The sequence below is a fragment of the Ammospiza nelsoni genome, chromosome 5 (genome assembly GCF_027579445.1).
Source record: "Ammospiza nelsoni isolate bAmmNel1 chromosome 5, bAmmNel1.pri, whole genome shotgun sequence".
In the NCBI taxonomy this organism is placed as follows: Eukaryota; Metazoa; Chordata; class Aves; order Passeriformes; family Passerellidae; genus Ammospiza; species Ammospiza nelsoni.
In genome coordinates, this window is record NC_080637.1 from 14,483,565 (window position 1) to 14,508,617 (window position 25,053).

General features: G+C 39.2%; 1 protein-coding gene across 3 annotated transcripts in view; it reads right to left on the reverse strand.

The window, feature by feature from the left end:
• Window positions 1-25,053, reverse strand: part of COG5 (component of oligomeric golgi complex 5) — a 174,228-nt gene that overhangs the window by 7,624 nt on the left and 141,551 nt on the right. For all 3 annotated transcript variants that reach the window (XM_059472074.1, XM_059472073.1, XM_059472075.1), the window contains exons 15-21: window positions 15,498-15,608; window positions 14,072-14,134; window positions 13,169-13,272; window positions 11,616-11,853; window positions 3,261-3,337; window positions 2,623-2,749; window positions 1,994-2,073 (exon numbers count right to left, since the gene is read on the reverse strand). In XM_059472074.1, coding sequence (XP_059328057.1) covers window positions 1,994-2,073; window positions 2,623-2,749; window positions 3,261-3,337; window positions 11,616-11,853; window positions 13,169-13,272; window positions 14,072-14,134; window positions 15,498-15,608 — 800 coding nt within the window. The remainder of the gene's footprint in view (window positions 1-1,993; window positions 2,074-2,622; window positions 2,750-3,260; window positions 3,338-11,615; window positions 11,854-13,168; window positions 13,273-14,071; window positions 14,135-15,497; window positions 15,609-25,053) is intronic.

Sequence of the window (25,053 nt, forward strand, 5' to 3'; positions counted from 1 at the left end):
GCGGAAGCAGCACTCCAATTAGCTTTAATATGAGCCTGGAAGGATCCTGGTAACACAAGGAAATTAATATCTAGGCAGCAGGTCCCTAGAGTAATTGCACACTTGTTACAAAAGGAAGTTGCACAAAATTACCATTTGCAAGGCTGCAGCAAACAAAAAGAGAATATTTTGATGTAGGGCAGTGCAGGGATCTGAGGCCTCCAAATATCCAAAGTTCAACTCACACAGCTGAGCAACTACAGGTGGAAAAAGCCTGAGGAGGGTGACTGATAGAAGAGCAAGAGGCCTGCAGCTCAACTTGGGTTCCTATGAAACACACAAAGAGCTGGCTCAAAAATCGTCCAATAGAGTATTAAAGAAAATATGAGTGATTCATGGTCACACTAGTGACTGATGTCTGCTTGCCTGCCTTACATATGGATAACCAGCCATGAAAAATGAATAAAGGATTCAGTGAAAGGATTGAAGGGAAAACTTAAGTATTCCAGCTTGGCTACTTGGTCTAATGGATGACACTGTGTCAGCCTAAAAGCCTCATCCCAAGGTTTGCTCCTTAATACCTCCATGGTTAGAACAATTTATCAGTGTCTGAACATGACCACCAGCACGCCCATTACCTGAATCAGTCTGGATGAAATTTAATTGCAGACAAAGACAAAAATGTGTTGTAGTTTAAGGATGGCATTTTCAAACTTGGGAAAACAAAACTGAAGAGAAAAAATCCCACCAGTTTCAAATGACTTGCATTCCCTGCTTTCCCTACTATATCTAATCAAAATATTCATAGCTGATTACATATACACCTATCACCTATGTCTCTGTAATTCAGTGCCATGGCTTGAGATTCAAGAAAAGCTGGTTTTGTAGACAAACTAGACCAATCACAAGTATGATTTTCCAAAAATACACATATGAAGAGACACAGTTTGTATTTTAATATTTCAAAAACAAATCCTAGAAATATCTACTGGTGATCAACTAGTATCTTCTTAACTGGCCTGATTACTACATAGGACTGTGTGGTGCTATCAGCTTCAGGAAATGTAAATATTTATAGCAGACTCCTCTTGGCTGCTTTAGAAGTGTGGACAGAAAACAGTTGAATTTCTGAGGCACAACCACTGTTGGCTGGAGTGGAAAAGTCAGCTTTTACCACTCCAGCAAAAGCTGGCAACATCCATGCATGGTAGTTCAAGGACAGAGCTGGCTCCCAGGCCAGGTGGAGCCCAGTGCAGCCATGTGTGTCCCAGGTCACTGCTGTGGGGGACACCAAGGTCACTGAGAAGATGGCTGGAAAGTTTAGGGCTTTAGGAGCCAAATGATCATCTGAGTCTTGAATCCTGAGGATCCCCAGGTTGGTTTTGTCATGTTCATACAAATCTGCTGTCTGTACCATACTTCAAAACTTTGCTTGGTTTGAAAAACAAGACTCTTCATAACTTTTCCTAACACCTTAAGATGCAAAATAATATTTAGCTATGAAGTCATCTACCCTAGCAACCTGATGTTATTATTATTTTCTAAAGATCACGGGCTGATTTCCTGAAGAGTAACATTCCAGGTGTGTAACAAGAGTCTTCCAGTTTTAGATTTCTAGCTACATTTATATTGGTTAAGCTTTCAGAGCTTCTATTTCCTGATACAGATGACAGGACAGCTGCAGTCTTGACTTTCCAGCAGTTAGGAGAGGGGAGCAGTTTTGCAAAAACTCAGTATTAATTTAAGCCATCATTGTGCACAGTTTACTTCCTGTACAAGAGGATTATGTGCTCCTTCCAAAGGCACTGGAGAGTTTGAGCACAGGGCAGTGGACAGGAGAGCTCAGTTTGTATTTCTGCCACTTTGCAACTCATCCCATGAGTGGAGAGAAGGTAATGGTACTTGTGATACATCCCCTGAGGCACATGATTTTTACTTTTCAAGAATCCTAGTGTGCAGATAAGTTCCTGCTCCATTATCATAAATGCAGAGGAGAAAGAAGCCGGATTTTTACCGTATGAGAGCAAGCCTGTCTTTCTCAGCTGGATGATCATCGAGCCACTGGGAGTAGCGGGCAATGGACCACTCAGCCCTCTGGAACAGAGAAACACAAACACCAGTTACACAAAATGCAAAAAAGGAAACAGACACACCAATTTCAGAATCACAGATGACATAAATGAAAGCCACATGAGGCTGTCAATACTGCAGTGATGCAGAATGAATTAAGAAATCAAAGACAATTAACAGGAATAGCCCAGTATTTTATTTGGGAGCTCAGAGGTCATCTCCTACATCAGCTCTTGCCCCATTTCTGGCAGGGTTTTTATCTAGATTTCCTGCATCTTACAAGAGAAGGATCCAGGCAATTTGCAGTCTGGGGAAAGGTCTGCAACTTCTACTACGAGCTGACAGAATAATAAAGAATTGGGAGTCTATTTAATATCAGGTTATTGTATCCCTACTATTAATCCATCAATTTAGTAAACCAATTATTATAATGCATTTGCCACAATAAAAACAAAGCCAAAAATTATATAAAATATGCATTTTAATATTTTTTAATTAAAACAGCTAGGGCAAACTACAATGTTTGTTGCACCTTAGGACATCTGAAAATAAAAGACAGGTTGATCTTATTACCTGGAAGGGTGATTTTAGCTCTGGTGGTGCTCTTGTAAATAAGAACTGAAGAATAATGCTGAATGGAATAACCTCTCCCAGAGCTGGGCTACTGGCAATATGCTCACTGGTCTGGAATAGCAGTGGTCTGGAAAAATGTAACAATACACTCATTAAATGAAGAAAACGCTTATCTTATGCAGTAGAAAAGTGCCTCTGTGTGGTGGCAATATTGCGTTAGGATAGAACCATCGAGTTTTTTGCCCCTACTCTGCATCTGGGGTTTCCAACACAGGTCCAGTTTGCAAAAATTTAGGGCAGTTGCCTAATGTAATTAAACAACAAAGGATGCCTATTGTAATTAAACAACAAAGGACCGTAAATTTTGTATTTCAGTGAAAACATTTAAGGTAACTATAGAATTCGCTGTCATACAGAAGATGTACTGAAAGCAATACAAAAAAGTACAATTCGGCCAACATTTGCATGACAAAGATTGTTAAATCATAGTTATACTCTGCATAAAATTTAAAAGAACTTTAATCTATTTCTAATTTGCAGGTGGGTGTTGCCAAAAAAGCTCTCAGTTCAATCAGAACTAACAGGAGGTAATAAATCAGTTTGAAATACAGTTTAGTCATCCTGTGACTGCTCCTCACCTGAATGACCTCAGCTGTCTGTAGGACTTGCCCAGGTCAGAGACTCGCCGACACAGCGGGGCTACTGCTAACTCCATCTACAAAAGCAAACAGTTCCATCTGAATTACATCCTCCCAAAACATAGCACCTGGCATTGAAGTAGCCTGTCTTTAAGCAATAATCCAAACTTACAGACTAAGTCAGTGACTTCTACCTGGAATTAAGACAAGAAAGTCTTTTACTTTCATACTATGTTGCCCAAGCCAAGACTTCTGCCTTGTTCTTGGCAGCACAGGAAGCATTTCGTGACAAATGTCTCTACAGTCTGTGCATAACAACAGAAGGGGCCTCTGAGCTTTCTGAGACTAAAGCTTTGTTTCTTGCAGCAGGTTTATTTTGTTGGTGATGAGTTGTATAATGAAGCACTTGTGTCAAGCCCCCAAAATCTGACTGCAGTCTGGAAAGAAAGCAAATCCAGGCAGGTCTCCACAAACCACTGGTAAAGCAGTAAAACTGCAGGCATGTTTCAGCTGGGCACCCTTTCCTTTGGTGAAGGACAGGGTTAAAATGATTCTTTCTTGAACAGTGGGTCCCAAATTTTGGGGCACAAAACCCATACAGATTAGATAGAAGGCAGCTGAGATCTATTGCCAAAGGGTCATATGGAATCATGGTTAAAGAGTAAGACCAATATTTTCATACTGTTGGGTTTCTGAGTTAGAGCAGCAATCTTTAAAACAAGTTTAAAACACTTTCTGTTGTTGAAGCATGGGAGTTCAGCTTTTTTGAAGAGGAGCCAGGTTTTACTTCGGTTTTTACATCTGAATACCATCACAGGCTCTTCATTAACAGTGAGGACACAGAAGTGAGAAAGAACTGTTTCCCTTCTGGATCCCAGACTGAATGAACATTACACAGCATAATTTCAGTTAATGTGCACACCGATACAAACACCATCACTTGCAAAACTCTGCAGGTAATTTTACTCAGACATGGCTTAAGTCTTTATTTTTTGCATTCCTGAAGTGTCAGCCAAATAAGGGATCAAGCTTTCCTTTGTTTTTTTAAAATCCCCAACTTGAAAGACTATTCAGACTTTGATTTACATATAATGCACAATTAAACTAAGTTTCAAAGGATGACAGCTAAAATAAGTAACAGGATCAAAACCACCTTACAATGAGTTTCTCTTGTAAGTAATATTGCTGAATGAGTTTCAAAGTGTTTGTGATATGACACTACTTACAGTAAAGTCTTTAATATTATTTTATTGTTCTTTCCAGCTGCAGCATTTCCTCAGACAGAGATGGCTGCTGGGCCACCAGCTTCACCAAGAGCAGATAATATGCTGGGATTCCAGCATAAACAAGGAACAGGGTGCAGTGAACTATGATGCCAAAGTTCATCTAAACCCAGAAGAACTTAAATTAGTGAATAATGCAAATCAAGGCTATATACTTCAGGCATCCCACTTTAAAAGCAGGTGGCAGGATAGGAGTCATCTCACCTGCTTCTCAACATCTACAGGTTCTCTTCAAAGGCAGTGGCAAGAAACAGCCACTCTTGTGGGGGTGATGCACCTTTCCCCAAGGTGGACACCTAAAGTAGTTCAGGTGGATCATGTTTGCAGGAGTAACCCCATACATGACACTCAGGCAAAGCTGGGAAAGCCACAGGGTCCAAACCAAGCATCTTGGCTTCCCCTGCAGACCAGGAGAGGTGGGTAGCTCTGGAAAGCAATGGGGAGCTGTCCCATGGGCAGTGCACAGCTACTGCCTGAGCCCAGGGACCTCTGCGTACCTGCCCACATCTGGCACTTCCAGGCCACTTGAAATCTGCATTTTATGGAGCTGGAAAGGAGAATAAAGTGAATAAAATTCCAGGATGTAAGGAAATAAGGCTCCAGACCCTGAGTAACAGCCTGGCTTCCTCTTGCCTGCTGCCCTTTTTGGTCCCCAAACTTTTAGGCCATGAAATGGTCCCTCTCTACCCCTTGAGGATGAGGTCACCTCTCCTGCAAGCAGGTGGGAGGTCACTGTCCCTGTGGCTCAGGAGCCAGCAGCAGCTGTGCTGAGTCTGCTGGCACAAGGGAGTGAGGGCAGGCTCCCAGGGCAGGCAGGCTCTGCAGGAACTGCTGCAGGGAGGGGCTCCAACTGCAATGAAGTTACAGCAAGTTCAGCACGTTGCTCCCCAGGTGCCCCAGGAGCACAGGTGGGAGCCAAGAGGCTGCTGTGCCACACAGGCTCAGGAACAAGCAGCCAAAACAAGGAGCTAACCAAGTATGCCTTGCTGCATCATGATACAAGAACCCTACAGATCCTGAAAAACAAACAGGAGCAAGAGTCTGATTTCTCCAGAGCTTTGTTTCAGGCATCAGTACTGGCTGGGGGCAGCTGGAAGGAACTGATATCCTGCAGGAGCTGGTGTCCCAGCTCTGGTGGGAGCTGTGGGCTTGTAGCTGGGAGGGATCAGGGAGAAGATAATTCCTTTAGGTTCTTTAGAGACTTTGATAACAGACACCAAACTGCCAGTCTGACTTGTGGAAACAGAGATGTGTAGATGAAACGGTACTCAAGGGAGGGAGGAAATAACAGCACAGCAAAATATAATTTTGCTTAATAAGTTTTAAAGGATTGTTTTGCTCCTGGAACATAATATGAAGAATGCGACGTTAAGTGAAACTTTCCACAGCTTAACCAATTCCTTATTAAAACAAATTTAAATGAATTCTCTTGAATATACTTTGTAGTTTCCGTAAATTAAAATTTTTAGTCTTAAGTACTAAAGAAGAAAAATTACTTTGGAAAATTCTATTACTTCATCTTCAACCTTTATTCGCTGTAGGAAATTATTAGTATTGCTAGAACTAGATAGATTTAATGGCAGCAGATGGTGGATTCGTGAAGTAATAGCTGCCAAAGAAAAATATTGTTTTTAAGCTTTGCAGCATACTATACTATCTCACATTGACTCATGAAGAGTGGGAATGAGCGATAACTAATGTGGTAAAAATGTACATAAACCACAGAAACTCTTTTTTCTTAAACTTTACAATACTAGTCCTTGTGTTATAACCCAATCTCTCTCCAATAAACAATATAATTCACATAACAACTAAGATTGTTTTCTTTCCTTGAATTTTAGGTGTTTATCTGAGCCCAGTGACACGGTGGGATGCTATGGCATCTTTCTGCTGTCACAATCACTTCTGAGGCCACTGAGAGGGGTTTAGTGTCTGTGCTGAGCATTGTGCCAGCCCAGGAGCAAGTGCTGTGGAGGAAGCACTCTGCTGGAACAGCTGCTGTTTTCAAGGTGCTGGAATTGGGCAGAGAACTGAGCGTGCATCACTTCTGCTTGTGTTACCTGTCATCACCTGAAACGGCATCAACTGTTGATTCACACAGTGAGCTCTGCTGTAGCAGCCTCTGCTGTGATACACAGCCATCATTTCAAAGCCTGCCAGTGAGCTCTGACATCAGGGATGCTTTTGGCTGCTGGCAGCCAGTGTTTGTATCATCTGTGCAAGGCCTTTCACTCAGCCACGTCCTGCGGACTTTACATGTAAAAGGGTAAGCGGTGTTTTCTGTTTCTTTTCCAAATTTCCCTTCCAAACTGCGGATTTGAAAATTCAAACATCCAGGTTAAATTCAGTGATAAGTCAGGTGTTCAAGCAGTAATTTGCAATCACAGAGGCTTGATGTGATATTATCATTAGCACAGAATCCAAGGGGAGCATTAGGAGATGAATGTGCTTGCCAAAAAGCAAGCAGCAGATAGAACAGAAGAAGGCCAATGACTTGTTTCTTTTAGCTTTGTTCAAAACTCATTGCTTTGCCATGATTTATTCATGCTGGTTTGCTATGCCTTGCAGGACACAGTGGCAGACGCCTGCCCAACATATGCTTCTTTTCAATGGTTAATGCTATCTAAGCCCAAAAATGCAATATTATCTTTTCTTCTCATATGACTCTGCCATAGCCCATGGCTAGGTGGTCAATTATCTGTTGAACTATTCACTGGCTGGCCATATTGAAAAAAATACATCACATGCCTGGCTTCTCTAATTGGATTATGTTCAGCAACCCAAGGGTGAAGTTAATACGTAGTCTAGGTACAGATAATGCATATATATTGAAGGGTGCTTTAAAAAGCCCATAGTGAAGTTATTTTTTAGTGCCTATTGTTGTATTTTCCAGATCTCTCATTACTTAAACAGCTGTTTTTTCAGCTGGAAAATCTTAACATTAAATTTTTAGCAATTATATTTCCTCCTGGCCAAGATGAATTCCAAGTTTTTAAATGTTACCTCAAAATGCTTTTTTCTAGCCATTCACCAGGACAGGATGCTTTAACAAGCAAGGGAGCAGAAGAGCTGAACTATTAACTGAAAGAAGCTGGCCTTGAAGGGATGTGCAATTTGATTTCTCCCCAGTGCAGCAATTCCAAAACGGTTGCTGTTTAAGTAAATCCTTCAGCTGGAACACCTCTAAAATAACACACATCAGCAAATAATTCCCTCTTTCCAGGAAGATAATTAGCACTAAACATTAAATGTATTTTAGCTTTAGTAGTTTCTGCCTTTATGACTACAACTGTGATTACAGCGTCCTGCTGCTCTCATTTCTCTGTAAGAAACTAGAAAGCAAATTTTTTAGGAAAAATTAGAAAAAGTGCTTTTACACTTGTATCATCATTGATACGCTTGTGTGATCAAATGAGCAAATCTGTCTACATTTTAAAAAAATCCAAATGCCTAATAATCCTGCCTTTTTTTAATGCCACATATTGAATCAGGAAACCAGATTCTGACCATAGTCTGGCCAGCAGGTAGGAACAATTCTTCTACACTAGAATTTAGCATTGTAAACTTCTACCATAAAAACACTTTTCTAGGAAAATTCAATAAAACCCAAATATTTTGCAGTAATTTTCTGAGAAAGACTTGAAGAATTAGTGGCAGCATTAACTGTACCCTATCAAAACACTCTGACCACAGTACTGAACAAGGCCAAAAATCCCAAACATAAATCACACCTAGATAAGAAATACAGAAAAGCATATAGAGAAGAGTATCAACTCTAACAGGACCAATAAAAATAGTTCATTCTTTTCTGCATTTTCCAGCACTTCCATTGAGTTTTAGGAAGGCCTGAACTACAAGCCAGAATCCCAAATTGTGCCTAAGTGCTGTAACAACTCTGAACACCAAGCAAGTAAAAAGGTCCTCTGGAGAAGAACTTGCACTCCCCAGAAACAGAAGTGTTGAAAACCATCAGGGATTGCTGGCTTGCTTGCCTCCAGGAGAACATTTTTTTCAGTCTGACAAGTACTGAATTAAAAAGTGAAATTTGATATTAAATATGTGAATATTGAATTATGGGCACCTTGAAAATACAAAACCAAACAAAACAAGCTGATTTGGGTGTATACAGGAGTGAGCTGAAGAGTAATCTTGTGCAATTGCTTGCATAAAAACTGAAACTGAGAGCATGAGAAGAGCTGAACTCAGCCTGGAAATGTTTCTAATGAGACTCCCAAGGAACTGTAGCACTGATAACAACCTTGCAGTGTTGTGCACATTTCCTAGGGCTGGCAATGTTCCTGTAAGCACTGATTTACATGCAATCACATTAATGATATTCAGGCATATTTCAAGCCTATCATAGCTCTCTTTACAGCTGCCACAGCAGCACACACCTAGTCTCACTGCTGAGAAATCTGTAATGCACAGGGCAGCCAAATGCCATACTGACACTGCAAACAGGGCAAGACAGATAATTCAACAGAGCCACAGCAGTAATACCTAAGGTATGAGTAGCTGAGGCTCACTCCAGAAAATTGGCTGTTATGCACCTCAACAAACCCAGTTCTGAATGAAGAGAACTTGAAATTCATTTTCTCCCTTCTGTGTGGACACCTGTTGTTTTGAGGCAACTTATCAGTAAAACATGTTTTCAGTGCAAAAATTTTCAAATCAGACTCTCAGCCAAAGCTATTCTTGCTGAATATAAAGCAGCTGTAACTCTGTGAGTGCCCTGAAAGAATGTGAAGAAGCATGAGATACCCAAAATATGACGCAATCAAAGGTTATTGGATTCACTGCACGTGTGCTTATAATAAGAACTCAAATTAATCAAAGTTTCTGGACAGATTTCTGCCCAGGTCTTTTGCTTGCAAGCAACCCCAAAATACCAGAAGGGGTCCTTGATCTCAAAACTAATTTCTGAACAGGAACATGTAACCCTTTTTTGCATAGAGAAAATTCAAAATTACTTTACAAGACAGAAGACAAGTAAAAACAGTTTATAAACAAACCTCCTCCTACACACAGTATCTTTCCAGGCAGGTTGTTTCCTTTGGGTTTGGCTTTAGTCCAACAATGCAGTGCCTTTCTGGGACTGAAAAAAACCCTGCACATGGCACTTATGGCCATTTGGAAAAAATTTATCCTTCTCAGCAAGCCAGCAGCCCAGCTAAATACCTGCTCCCTGCCCTCCTCAGCCAAAAGCAGCAGCAAGCTCTCCTAGTGCCCACTAAAGCTGCCCTTACACCAGGACTGCTGGCTGGGTCAGAGCAACAACCACCTTCATGCCAGGCTCCCAGGAGCACATGCACAAAATCCACCAGGTTTTTGGGAGGAGCTCACACATCCCAGAAAATATGGATATAAGGCAGTGTCCACTTACAAAATGTTTCAGTCCTTTTCCTTCCATCCTGAGCAAGAGGACAGAGTGTCCAGGCCCTTCTGGACACTCCAGCCCCTGTGCAGCCTGGGACACCCAGAGGAGCTCTGAGCAGAGATGCTCAAAGGCACAGAGGGAGCGCTGAGCTGGCTCCTGCAGCTGCTTGGACATGGATTTCTTGTCTTAAGCCCATTTTTCAACAAGCCAAGAATCCGGTGCAATGTGAAGAAAAGAAAAACACAAGCCCCCAGATGCAGCAACAGTTGAAGGAGACAGGCAGGAGACAGGAATGAATGCAAACCCCTTTTTTTTTGTTTTATACTGTGGCACAAAAGAAATCAGAATATTTATGTCTATACAGTTGTCCATTGAGAAGTTATACTCAGCACAATGGGGAAGACCATGCAAATTCCTCCACACTGTACAAAAACATGTTCTCATTTTTCATTTAAAAGGTAGTCCATGTCAGAGTGAGAAAAATCAGTGTTTAAAAACTTTTAACAAGTTATATTTTTAGATTATAACAGGTGCTTAGATCAGATGCTTTTACTGTACAACCAGGTGAAAATATTTTCCAAATTTATATGACTTACTTTAGCTAAAATTAGTATAAATTACAAAAATTATCTCTATTCCTTCCACAGGAAGAGTCAAGTGTCCTTTTTTTGCTTCCAATTTTATGCCATTGTCTTCAAAACAGAGAAGGGAATGGAACCTTCTCGCTGAAAGCAATTGAAAACTTCCCCTTCATTTCTGTGGTTAAGGGCTGATTTGCTATTTTTGAGTAATGAATAAAAAAATTTATTCAGGAGTATGTAACTCACAGGCAAATGATACAAAGCAGCCAGAAGAAGGAGTGGAGGTGGCAGCAATTCCTCCCTCCCTGCCTTCCTCTCCTACCTCAGTTACCTACCAGCCAAAATCAGCACTCAGCATGCAGACAGCCAGTGCTAATTCCCTTTTCCACTTGGATAATAATAAATGGCAGCCTCAGATTGATCCGTGGATGCCTGATTCTTTGGCACATTAGCCATACAGTGGTACTGCAGACAAATTAAATTTTGATATAGTAGATAACACAGACAGGTAATGGATATGAATCTAGCAATTTCTTTTGTGGTTTAGTTCTGCACAGCAGTTAAGCAAAGCTGAGATGCAGGTCAGTCAATCAGGTCACAAAGACAATCTCACAAGACAATTGCCCTTCTGTTTTTCATAGGGCAGCTCTTGCCCAGGATATTGATGTTTCTTTAGCTTTTCTCCTTCACTGCAAAGCAGCTGAGTTAGCCATTAACCACTGTGGGCATTGTGATATATAGAGCGATTAAGGAAGTGACACACCATATTCCATTAGAAGAGAGAGAAAGAATGAAGTGAATGAATGGTGGCAAATGATGGACATGCCACAGAGGTTGGCCCAGTGGGACAACATGCCAAGATGCAGCAGAATTTAAATGCAACAGTCCCCCGGACAGGAAGCTGTCAGACCTCCCTGAATGTGCCTTACAGCAATGAGGGACCTTCAATGACTTAGTGGATGCACTTCTCAGTATCCAGTGTCTTATCAGAGAGGATGTTAGACCTGGAATGCACCAATCTCTACAACTGCCTGTTTACACCTCAATGGGGACAAAAGCATTGATACTTTCCAGTGAAATGACACCAAAAAGCAGAAACCAGCACTGAGGGTACCTGTGCAAAATCCGCTGCCAGGCGCATCTTCCCCCCTTCTCCGAGGGGCCTGATCAGACTGGCATGGCGAATGAAAAGCTCAATTGCTCTTTGAGCCATGGCTTCAGTGTTATCAAAGACAAAGTCAAAACACTCAAAATGCCTGAAGTAGTCACTCATGACTCTTGCTATGAAACCCTGAAGCTCTTTCATGTAGAGAGAACAAGGGACATCTGGTTTTCCTGAGCTGGATAATGATCTGAAAAAAAACAAGAGAAGAAAAAGAAATAGGGGCAGCTAAATTCATCTTTAAAACAAGACCAAAACCTACTGGATCCTTTAAAACTTTTTTCCTACCCCATCAAGTCATGGCATGAATTGTAGAGCCTCATTTCTACTCAGAATACAGAGCATGTAACTCTCTCTGAAACTATAGTCAGAAAATATGTCTTTATCAGCCATGCCCACGAAGAATTAAAAGACAAAACAAGAAATAAAAAGATAAAGGGCAACACCCCACTCCCTACCCAACCTGCAGAGCCTCCTTCAATTTGGAGCCTAAATTTGTATGTCCCAGTTGTTGATTCAAAACTCTAAAGGGGATCATAAAATATAAACATATGTCACAGGGTTACTAATTTAACCTGTCAATCCCAAACCTGTTCTCTGTATAGAATAAGTGTCTGAGATTCCTCCAAACCCAGGATTACAACGTCAGTATTACAGAAGCAGTACAGAACCCCTAGATACAAACCAATCCTCTTTCTCTTTCTTTGACTGACAGTCAGGTCAAAGAGCTCTTCCAAACTTAGAAGAACACACAGGCTATCTAACAAAACTTAGCCTTTGGCTGGAAACTGTTTGTCCACCTGGAGAGGTATTGTGCTACTGGTGCCAAAAGAAGGAAAGGGTAAAATGTTGTTTAAAAAAAATCAAAAGGAAAATTCAAAACGTCTCTGAAAACATAGTATTTTCAGTTAATTTTCAAGACAGAAAACAGGACAACTGATGATGGTGCAAGCAATGTCAGAACAGACATGACAACCAAAATAAAATTTAGGAAGGAAGTCTCAATTATACATCAGGCCCAAGATCTTGGCATGTAAAGAATCCTGGAAATTTTCATGAAAATGCACTGGGAAAATAGCATAACATACTGAACCTGAGATTTAAATTTTTTAAAAAGTCAATTTTAACTATTACATCACAGGCTTTAGAGAAACAGGAATACTGACAGTTCTGAAGACTGTCCAAAAAAACCATTTTGAAAGCAAAAAGGCTTTTTTAAGCACAAAAATGGCCTCTTGTCAGCTTTCTTTTTTATTTGAAATGAATTTTACTCAACAGATATGAATAAAAATACGGGGAGGGAGAGAAGACAGATGCTACCTGATTAATTTGTTTCAACAGATAGGTGTAATTCTGCTTCCTGTGTTCATTAACCATAAAGCATCACCTTCCCCTCAACAAACAAGCACTCTTGCTTCAAGGGCATTGTGGCAATAACGATCTATTACACACATGCAAGACATCTTACTCGAGCAATGGTAAATGTAAAAGACATTTCTATTTACCCAGAAAAATCTTCCTGGTGCATAGTGATGATAATAGCTTCCACTGAATCTCCTACAGAGTTCAGCAGCGGCTGAACAGCACTTCCCATTAGATCATGGACTGCCTAAAATAGAACAAGAAAAAGGCAGAAGTAAGGAAACAAAAACTAGAAGCATTTGCATTTTGACACCTCAAAAATACCTTAGGAAACAGTTCATTTTATCAGTGCTTTTTATTATTTTGCATTTGAAAATGCAAAATAGGAGAACCGAACCTAAAGATAACATTTTTCTTTAACTGATTTTACCAGTAAAGGCTGCTTGCTGCTTCCTTTAAAAGCATTCCTTTTTGAAGGAAGGCTTTACAAAGTGCTTTGCCCAGAAATTTGGCATTCCTGGTTTGTATATGTACATGTTTTGGGGCACATTTGGCTCAGCTGTTCATTGCCCAGACACAAGCTGCCCTTCATTCCCCTGCACACAACCCCTCCCTGCCCAGCAGGACAGACTTGGAGAGCTGTCAGCCACAGAGGCTGCACCACCATCCACATCCCCCTCCAGGAAAGTACCAGGTCACATAAAAATTATAATTTGATGTCTGTCGGGGGAGGAAGGGGGTGATGAAGGATCCAGCTATTGCTGTGTGAATGCTGCAGAGAAAGACATTTATTTTCACAGTCAGAGGACATCTATGTCCTGACCGTTATGAGAATATTCTGAATACAAGCATGACTCAAGCAGTGATTGGCACAGGTAACACACATGTAGCTGCAGACACAATAAATTAGAAATGTCAGAATATTTGTATACCTGTTACTGAATATGCTGATGTAAAATAATAGGTGGGAAACAAGTGCCCATTTTAAGTGTAACAAACAAAGCCAAGCTCAGCCCTGTCCCTGAAGCATATGGACATTCAATTACCTTTAAGGCAGTTGTGACAGTTTGCTCAGCAGCTGCTGGAAATGAGCTCTGACTGGTAATAACCTAAAAATTGTAAAGTAATTGTTAATAGTCAGCATTCAACAAATTATTAGAATTCATAATATTCACCATCATTAAAAAACATATTGAGCTATCCTTAGTAATGAGTGTTTACAGATAACTATCAAGTGTGCTCTATACAGACAGAATTTTCAGTGCATCATCAATCCATTGCTCTCAGATTTCCTATGGACTCTGCTTCTGCCTTGGCAAAGAAATGACTCAATGGAGTGAAGCTGAAATTTAGCTGAAGGGCTAACAGAATCAGAATAAAAATAACTGGCGTATTCTCCCACTGCTAAGTATAGAATTCATGGAGAACTATACAAGCAGCTCTGTGGCAAATGTTTGAAGGAATGGCTGTTCTTTCTCAGTATTATGACTATTATAGCACAACATGTTAAATAGTTGTTTATGTACAGCTAAAACAATATTAAAATTGAGAGTCAAGGAATGGTCTGAAGGACTATTCTACCAATTTCCTTATAGTCTTGAACATGCTACACAATAGTATTTTTAAGCCAGATAAGTACTGAACTCAAAGACTGAATCATATCAGATCTCCCTCCAACACTAAGACACATGAGGTTCATTACTAAGTACAACAGAAAAAGCAGACTTAAAAGTTGATCTACCATCTGTTTGCAAAATCCAAGGAAATTTTACAGGCTTTTTAGCATTTTTTAAAATTCTTTGAACATATCCAGAGTCAGGAGTACTCATGATCTTTTTTCTAATCAGGCTAGGATTTAAATACGATTAACTGCAAGTACCAATATATCTGTTTGGTTTAGTTTACAAAGACTGTGTAACAACTGGCATCATTAAATCATTAAATTGGAATTATTCATAACTGTGCTTAGTCCTGAAAAATTTCCAGGCCAGACTTTAGTCACAGTAATAATGTATGGAGATTTTTATGAGCTATTGCTTTTCTTGATTTCACCCTTTCCTTCTTCTTTTCAGTTTGGTCACAATTGTGGGAAAGGATTGAAGGTCTCCTGAAAAACATAAGCTTGGGCTGAAGCAGATGCAGCAAGGGTGCTATCAGACTGATTAGAACAAAGACAGATAAGAAAAAACAAACAGTTCAATTGTTTATGCTCACAAAGTAATGCCTGTCAGATGTGATTATTCTCCAGAAAGATATTTTCATTCTTCTAATATTGACAGTTTGTCATATAGTGGTGCTTACAAGGGCCAGCCCAGTCTCAAAGAGCTGTACAAATGCACAGTAAAGTGCAACTCTTAACACAAAATTGGGCTCTATTTGTCAAGAGTTCTCATCCACTGAATGGAGCATAAGAACAGGACAGAGCAAGCAGGTAACACTATGGCAAGAAGAGGAATGCCAGAAGAAGCCTACCTTCAGAACAGCCTGGTGCAGTTTGTACAGAGAATTGACCACAGCCACGTTCCTCCTCTGGCCCTCTGTCAGTGGCCCAATCACCTGGCTGGCATCTCCTTGAGTGGACAGCTGCAGGGATCACAGAAATTGTTGGTACCAACTCTTTAAACAGTGTATCTCCACTAAGTTAACCACGACAGAGCAAAAACCAACAGGCCCTCACTACCCAATGTTCTTCCATTTAACTCTTGTCTTGATTCATAGAATTTCCATCTTCAGATGAAACAGCCTGAACAACAGCAACAGGAACCTTGGGAGACTGTCTCAGCTCCCAAACCAGCACTGAGACCCATAGTGATCCTGGAGACACCTAGTCCCAGCAAAACTTCAACTTTGTAATCTCAGTCAGGTGAAATCACCTACCTGACAAAGCCCAATAAGCTCCCAGCAGCTTTTCTCTATGAGCAGCATACATTTTTCTGTATGCCCTCAGTCTGTCCTTCTGGCAACTATTCCAGCCTCTCCTTAAAAGCTCTGCTTTTTCAAATAGATGGCTTAGAGCTTTGTATATATTGCAGGCTTAGAAATCAACAGAAAAATAGAACTACAAGGACCAAAACTGCTAGACCTGTCATTAAGGAGTTTTAATATATTAATCTTTCAGCGAAAATCAAAGAAATATTTCTTCATATTAAACTGCACAAAGCATGCATTTTTTATTACTATGACAGAAATGGAAGTTCCAGGATGATATACGTAAATAGCCATTAACTATGGAACAGTCTTGTAAGGACACCATAGCATATACTTATAATTTAAAATATAATAAACTGCAATTGGTAAACAAACAAAATTTTTCTTGTGCACCGAAAGCTGCAGAAATACAAAGAACTGACAAATGGGGATGTGAATTCTCGAAGTACATCTAAACAATAAAGCAAGAATACCTATTAATAGAAGGCTTTACTGAGATATAATTACCCAACTAGTTATCTATGTTTCAGGATACAGAATTATCTTCCAGGAAATCCCTGAAGATATTGAGCTCCAAAAGTCTCTCAGTAAAAATATATTCAACTCACTGAGCAAATGGTAAAGAGGCTTTCGTGGAAGGTGTCTAGACACAGTTGTAGGTCCTACAGAAAGCTCCTAAACTAAAACTGAATTTTATACAATAATAATTGTTTAAGAACAAAAGAAACAAACATAATATGAAAATATTTAACTTATGAGAAACAGTGAATCTTTACTAGTGAAATACTATTTCCATACTTCCCATAGCTCCCACACAGCATAAACACAGTCAGCATACAAGCAGTTATCTAGTATTTTCCAGCACTGCTAATGATGAAGTATTGGACAGGCTTTTGCAAGCACCCAGGACCTCTGATTTATTCACAGCACTATGGTGACAATATCTGTTCATTGCTCTTTCTTCAAATTAAGGGGTTATTTCAGGATAAATAGGTTTTGTAGAAGGAAAGAGCTTTTCCAATGTACCTTCAATTATTTGATATCAAAATGCATCCTTAAACTGGCTGACAGCTATATTGTTGTGTCAGTATTTTCCTGCCTCCCTGATGAGAACAGCCATGTGAGCAACAACATCCCTGTTTCCTTCTAGATACTTCTTTCTGACAGACCTGACTGGTTTTTAGAATTCTGCTTCTCACATTTACAGCTTCACAGATTAATAACAAAACAGCTGTGCAAAGAAAGACCCTGTCCACCCTGCTGACCACCCTCCCAGACACAAACAACCTTCTTCTCCACACTTTTTAAAGTACTGAACAGACCAATTTATATTTTTGCACATTTACAACTATTACATAAAATATATTATTAAACCAGTAAAATTTTGCATCCCAGTCACTGAAATTTCAGTTCCTCAGAGTTGTAAAGGGGTCACAATTTCTTAGACATTGGACTCTGTCTCTCCTGCTGGTGAAAAAGCTTAACTGGTAAGTAAAACCATTAATGAGTACAAACATAACCCTTCTGCAATAACAAGAAATTCTTACAGTCAGCAGCAGTGCACAACAGCTTCACAGGCAAAATCTGAAAATACCTTAAAAACAACTAATCCTTGGAAAACTGTTTACCAGATTATATTTCCTTTAACTAATCCACTTGAACTTTGACAGTTACATGTGCTGATCCCTTGTACATCCTAAAACCCCTGGTCTAAAGCAAAGAGGCCTGAAAAACTTGACTCTTATAACTAGCAATTGGAACTGGTCAGCCCAGGGCTCTCTAGGACCATTTCTCCTGAAGGTGTGCCATGAGAACACCTGGAATCTACATGGGCAGGTGTGTCCTACCATTTACAGAAGTCTCTCTTGCTGCCATCACAATGGTTTCTCTGACTTTACTTCAAGGCAAGAAAGTTCTGCACTCTGTCCAGTTTGGTTCTTGTACCAACACCGTGCCACTGGCATGAGTCTGGATTTCAGACAGTTTATCATTACTCCAGATTCTAATTCCTCAGACTGAATTCTTGACACTCTTTATATCCATTATACAATCATGCATCCAGTTTGGAAAAATGTCATTATTGTGTCTCCCTGGTTTCCAGAAGCCAGGCTTATGGCCCTTTCACTACAGACATAAACCATCCGTCAGTTTCTTTCCCAGCATAGAGGGTTTTATCAATGATTCACATTTATCACTCTTTTTTATACAGAAAGTACTTTGAAAGTTCTGTGCTAGACACAGCTCATGCATTTAAACCCAGTGGTAGTGCAACTTTTCCTCTCTTATGTGGCCACTGGGGATTGCACTGTGTAAATATGTTAAGTCAAATAAGTGTGAAGCCTGTGCATGTCTGCTCAGACTGCCTGAAAGACACAGTCCACAGACCCTCTTTTTGATGAGGGCACTGGAGAAAAAATCAGATGCTTTTTTAATCAGTCAGATATATCCTGAAATGCAGAAGGCCAGGAAGGGTGAATTATGTTGAGCAGAAACAGGGGGGACAGAAGGGGTGACTTCATCCCAAATCAGAATCTATTTCGGGAAACAAGTGAAAGACCAAGTGCAGCTGAAGGCCAGATCCCATCTCCAGGGAGCTGTCAGTCACCCTGGGAGTTAGTCTGGTTTAAGTCTGCTAGCTGAAAATAAAGGAAAAGAAATTATGTTGAAGCCAGACCTGAATGAGCAGCAGCAACAAGGACTGTAATTGTTCCACATTTCTGTATCTGCCTTAAGTGTAGCAATCGATTTCTTACACTCTTCAGTTGGTTAAATTGTTTCTGCTTTTACCTCAAGCCTGCCTACTATTTACAGTAATTTCATGGGCAGTAGCACAGGCACCCATTCCCCAGCAAGCATCAATTCTACAAGGGGTGACACGTCAGTGTGAGCTCCCTTTGCCAACAGGAGCTAGGAGCACACTGCCAGCATGGGATGCTCGTAAGGAAGAGTGAGGCAGAGAGGTGTCCTAGCAGGAAATATAGCCAGGACTGTTGTACCATGCATCCAGGCACTGGGACAAAGGCTGTGTCTCATGGTGCTCTAAAAAATGTGAATGTGAGCTTCTGTTCCATGCAGCATTTAAAAACAACAAGGGCAGCTGTTAAACTGAAATGAGAAAGAAACACTGGGAGGCTGTGCCTTTCTGACATATATGAGTGTTTTCTCTAAAGTAGGAGGTTGAAATGTGCAGGTTCAATCCAGCAGCTGACTAGCTGGAAGAAGCTGCATAGAAGAATTTTGGGGGTTTTAAAATCTAATTCAACTAAATCTGAGACCTAAGCAGTACACTGATATCAGGTAGCCTACTGAACCAAAAAAAACCACTTGTAGAAGCCAATACACAAAAAATGTGTCACAAAGAAGAACAAGCTGACTTCAGGTCCTCTGACTTACTTCAGTCTGACATGGTAAGAAGCTGTAAGCAATGACCTGCAGTGTGCTCTCACTGAACTCAGAAGTTCTTCCAAAAAATAGCTTCTTTTAGTTAGTATCCCTCAGTGCACCTACATGGTCACACTGCTTCATCTCCAGAGAGAGCAGGTGCCTCATCTTGGGTGAGTCTGCCCAGTACAGAAAGTTTCAGGAATGATTCACATGACCACATGCAGGAAACCATGAAGCAGAAAAGTAAGAACTTTCTTGAATAATTCACCTAGGTTATTTTAAAACCCCTGCTTTGGGAAGATGGTACATGCACCCTGTAGCACCTGTTTCTCTTCACTAGCTATAAAGGGAATTTAAAGCAGTAGAACAGATCCCTAGTAGTCTTGTCAGATAGATTCTCACCCTATAAATGTATTTGCACCCCTTTGCATAGACCTACTTTGGAAATATGTCTTGGAAATAACCAGATGAAGTGCTCTAGATTTGACACTTTTCTGTGTTTGATGCCTTAGAACAGACATGAAATTTGACAGCATGGATTTGATCTCACATGTTGAGACATGTGCAATGATAAGATTGCTCTGGGATTCAATGCTTGTTTTCACCATGAAGCAATGAATGTAGAATTTAGATTAGGCCATGAATCAAATCATCAGTTCTCCCTTGGGTTATAAATGAAATGCTAACTGAGTTTGTCTTTTCTTGTAGGAAAGCTCAGACTATTGATACATCTTTTCCTGTAAGTTTTTTTAGTGCTTCAAAGTGACTAACACTCCCCTCTTTCAACAGGTGGCAGCTAAGAAGATACACTGATTTGTGAGCTGGTTTGCTACTATTCTCTTCAGAGACTACATATCTTATGAAAAACTTCAGTTTCACACTTAGCAACTAAGATCTCCTGTGCATCCTTATTGGCAGTTTTGGAAAGCTCCATTTATTTGATTTTTCTGAAACAGCCTCAGCAAACCCATTTTCTTTAGAGCAGGAAACATCATCATAATTTAGGAGTATGGAGAAGATCCTAAAATAAGACTGAAGTAGGGCTTCTCAACAAATCATTCAACCAACTCCAGGATCACGAGACTAAAGAGTGTTTTGATAGCACAAACTGAACTGCAGTTGTCAGGCTGACATTTTCAACAATAAATGCATTCCTAATAGATGCAGTTGACGTTGCCATACCTCTGGCAGAAGGCAATCAATCCATCTGCTACTTGGCCTCCTGCCTGATCACAACAACTTATTATAAAGCACAGAATCCATTTAGAGAGTTTCTGAGTCAACAGGGCTTGGCCCTGGGATTTCTCCCATAAACTACAAATAATTGGGATGATTTAGGTGTAATGTTTCCCATATCGCAGAAGGAACCTTTTACAATCTTTTTCCACACCTAAAAACCACAAAGGTTTAGTAGAATCAGTTTTCTACTTATTGTAAAAAAAAGCGCCACTTAGAGAAAAATACAGAAGAATCTGAACTCCATTAGCTATTCCACTTAAATATTAGTTACTTAGAGGATAATTTGTAAAAAGAAGAGACATAATTTAGAGGGTTGAAGTGTAGGATTTGAATGAATGTGTCAGTGGAAGTAAGATCCTTGACTGATAAGGATAAATGAATATGAGTGCTTCGCTTAAAAAAAAAAAACAACTAAAATTTAAGAATAAATAATAAGTAAGAATTTATGTTCTTGGAGTAGCTTCTAATTTTGAAAAGAAGAAATATTTTAAGACATGAGGAAAGGAATAAGCTGTGAGTTCAGGCAATAATTTAAAATGTACATAATAACATGCATATTGCACCTTCAGGACATTCTTGTAGCTTACAGATTTTTTTTTTTTCACCTTGCTCAGAAAAATGAAAATTTAATATTCTAGAAATATAGAGAAGGAGGCCTATGGTGAAGAAATTAAATATCTTATAGACAATATAATCATTACTTTGGAAAGAAAAATTTGAAGGGACTGTCACATCCTTGACCAGGAAAAAGACCAAACATCATGCTCACACTATTCATGTTAAAAGAAGCAGCAATCATTGAACCATTTCCTCAGGCATATTTCTGCTTTGTTTTGGTTTTTCTTCCTTAATATTTTCAAAAGCCAAAGAAATGGAAGAAAAACAGCAAATGGTCTTTCTGTCACAGAAAAGATAGGATTTATCTCCAAATCTTTGAATCATCTGAGAAGAAAAGCACTGTACAAGTAACCAAAAGTGACTAATGGTTCATGGTTCTTAAACAATGAGCTGCTTTAAAACAACTGTGATATCAGAAAGCACTTATAAAACCAGTTCCTTTAAGGAATCTCAGAGAATACTAAACCTGAAACACTTGGAATAATTTCTCAACTACAGAAAATTATGTCCCTTCCATTATCCAGCCAGACCAAGTCTGAGGAGGATTTCAAGGACAATGTGTGTTGATCCTCATACCTCTGACAGGAACGGTTTATTGCACTTCTCATGCTTGCCAAATTAATGACTGAATGATTAATCATATCTTTTATGTAATCCCATTAGCTCCTGGTTTCAACCAGCTACTGAGAATGCCCCTCCAGAGGTAGAGAGCAGACACATCCATCCCCAAGACACATGAGAGGTTCAACATGATTGGGTGATATTCACCTACAGATAAAAAATACAATCAGCTCATTTAATTGCCATCTGCCTTTTGTAGTATTGAGTCCAGCACTAACCAAGATCAGAATATTACTATCCCACACAAGTTTATAATTGAACTTTACACGGTCCAACTCTCATTACAGCTGTTCCAAAATTTAAGACTTCCAAATCCTTTGCCATATATATATATATATATATATATATATATATATATCAACATTTAACCAAGCCCTTTTCTGAATCACAGAATCACAGAATTTAATTTGCTAAGAAATAACTTACAGTTTACTATAACAAAATATTGCAAGGATTGTGCAATCACTTTCTTTTACTACATGTTAGCAAAACAACATACTGGACTTAAAGAAGTCTTTTAACCAATTTCCTCACAAGATAAAGTGAACCCCCAAAATCAGACTTTTATGTTTGGATGATTTTTTTCTGGAGTTTAGCCAGTATATTTTAAAAAAAGTTTAAAAAATCACACATTTGTTATGTGAGTCACGATCTAACCAGCAAAAGACAACATGAGAAAATAGAAAATTCTACATGAAGTTTTTTAATGTAACTCTCTTCTCCAGATTTTTAATTAGTTTTAAAAGTTTAAATGCTTTTTAAAGTGATTTATCAGATAGATATTTCTAAGTATTCTCTGACCAATATAAGTACTTTCTAATGACTGTTTCTACAAAGCTCTTCTCATCTTTCCATCAAAAAAATAAATTACAAAACCTTACCTGACTTTTGATTATTTTTAAATTAGTCCTACTGCCATCTTTAGCTTTTATTACTGTACAGTGAAATAGCAATTATTCTGAAATTATTTTATTATATAATAGCCTCCCACATATTCTATTTAAATACCTATTAATGAATTCTTTTAATGTGCCAAACATTGAATTCATATTTTTGGGTTCTCTCATTTAAATAGCATGGATACAAGTTTTTCATTGACAGTAATACCATGTCTTCAAGGTACTGGCATAGTACAATTAATTCATGCATCTCAAAAGAGAAGTGGGGAAAATATAATCTTTCACATTACTTACACCATTGTTACTGACCCGTTATTTACATAAACCCTTCCTAAGGTGTCATTTCACTCCTGTTCCTGAAGATTTGTGAGCTTATTAGATTTCATACTTCCCTCCGAAGTTCGCAATATTCGACATTTAGACAGGAGGACGAGATACATTTCCCTGGAACTGTCAGACAAATCTCACTGTTGGAATATGCCCTGACTAGTGATTCACCCGCAAATGAAAGCTTACAATTCAATATAGCACCATCTAATAGGAGACATCGATTAATTCTTATAAGATCACATAATAAAAAAGGCAATCAGAAATTCACTTTGTGTCATTACAATAAGGATTCATCATGCTTTTCAATTCAAAACCATCACAGGCCTCATAAATTTGCTGGGGTTTAAATCTGATGCCAGAATTCCAGTGCATTTTTATCCCTTTGCTGGAAGAATTTGGTTCCAGGAAATCTTTTCTCTCCCTCTTCACCCTGCTCTCCCCTACTTGATAGAATTATTCAGCTAGATGAATTTAACTATGTCACATAAGAGGATGGGTGGGCAAAAACCCAACACAGCTACCACAAGCCACACAGTTATGTCTATAAACATCAGTAAACATCCTAAGAAGAGATGCAGCTCACATCCACGTTCTTGCTACTCCAGCATATTTCATTTGAGCAATTTGCATAAATTAACTGGACCAAAAAATGTTTTTGGGCAGTGTAAGGTACATTTCTCCTTGAAATATATATGACTAATGCTAACTCAATGAATGCTTTCCTCCATAAATGAGGTCTTTATTATTTTCATTTCCTTAAAAGAAACCAGAATTACAGCCATCGTGTATCAACATTTTTCTTTCTTGCAACATGTTATGGATATTTGCCTCACCAGACTAGACAGACTGGGGCAAAATCAATGGAGAACTTTAGTCCAGCTAAATGGCTAACTTTAGTCCAGTTTAGTCCAGCTGCTCTCTGCCTTTTCCTAGTCAACCACTAGGGACAGACTGAGAGGTTGAGGAAAAAAAATCCTATCTCCATGAATACTCGGAGAAAACTAAGAATCAATCCTTCTCATCCAAGTGTTTTCTCATTGCAATATTTTAACTTTTAAATCCCATCCTCCTTTGTGCTTCTGCTTCTCACAATTTCACAGATTAAGCCAAGATGTTCCAATATAGTCCCTGGATCAGTTATAATACACTTAGCCTTTTAGATTCTGGACAAAAATATGCCATTCATACTGCTTCTCATCTAAATAACCCCCTGAAAACAGCTTATTTAAATCTTCATTGCTGTGATCAAGCATGACAGACGCTTTCTCTTCTACACATGACATTACAAAAATTCCTTGTAAAGACTGTCTCTTTCTCAGCTCGCTGTTTTAAGCTGAATTAATTGTTGGGGTTTTATTCCACCTGGCATTGCAGCCTTTTCTTTCCTCATTCTCTTTATTGCAACAATGTTTACAAGCCACTGAGGACAAGCATTAATAAAGTAGAGATTGTTTTTAACAGTAGTAATATAAACCAAGATCAGAGCACATTTAATTGCATTCTCAGGAAGAGAGATCATGGAAGATCTGTAAAGCCATAGCACGACAGCATTACACCTTCAAAACTACATCACCAAAAACAAACAGCAAACTTCCTTCTACTGACTATAATATATCAGATGCACCATAAATCCACTAAGAAAGAAATTAGGAAAAAAATCAAGATCCATCTGCTACAAATAGTTATGATGATGGGACTGATATGCAGAAAGTTGAGATCTATTTTAAACCTCAGTAATTACAAAGTAGTTTTTAAAAACACTCAAAGGAAAGGATCAGCTTTTCTCAGAAAATATGAAACACAAAAGCACTTCTTCTAGAGCGGTGTGAGATGAATACAGCCTGTTTTCTTGTCTAGTCTGCCTCTAAACTCAAAAACTCTCCCAGGTAACCTACTCCAATCCATTCTAAATGGTTAGCTAGTGAACCAGATATATTTAATGAGAAGATATTAGTTCTGAGTATTCACTAAAATTTGAAAATTGAAAATATCATTATGGGTAACTGCAA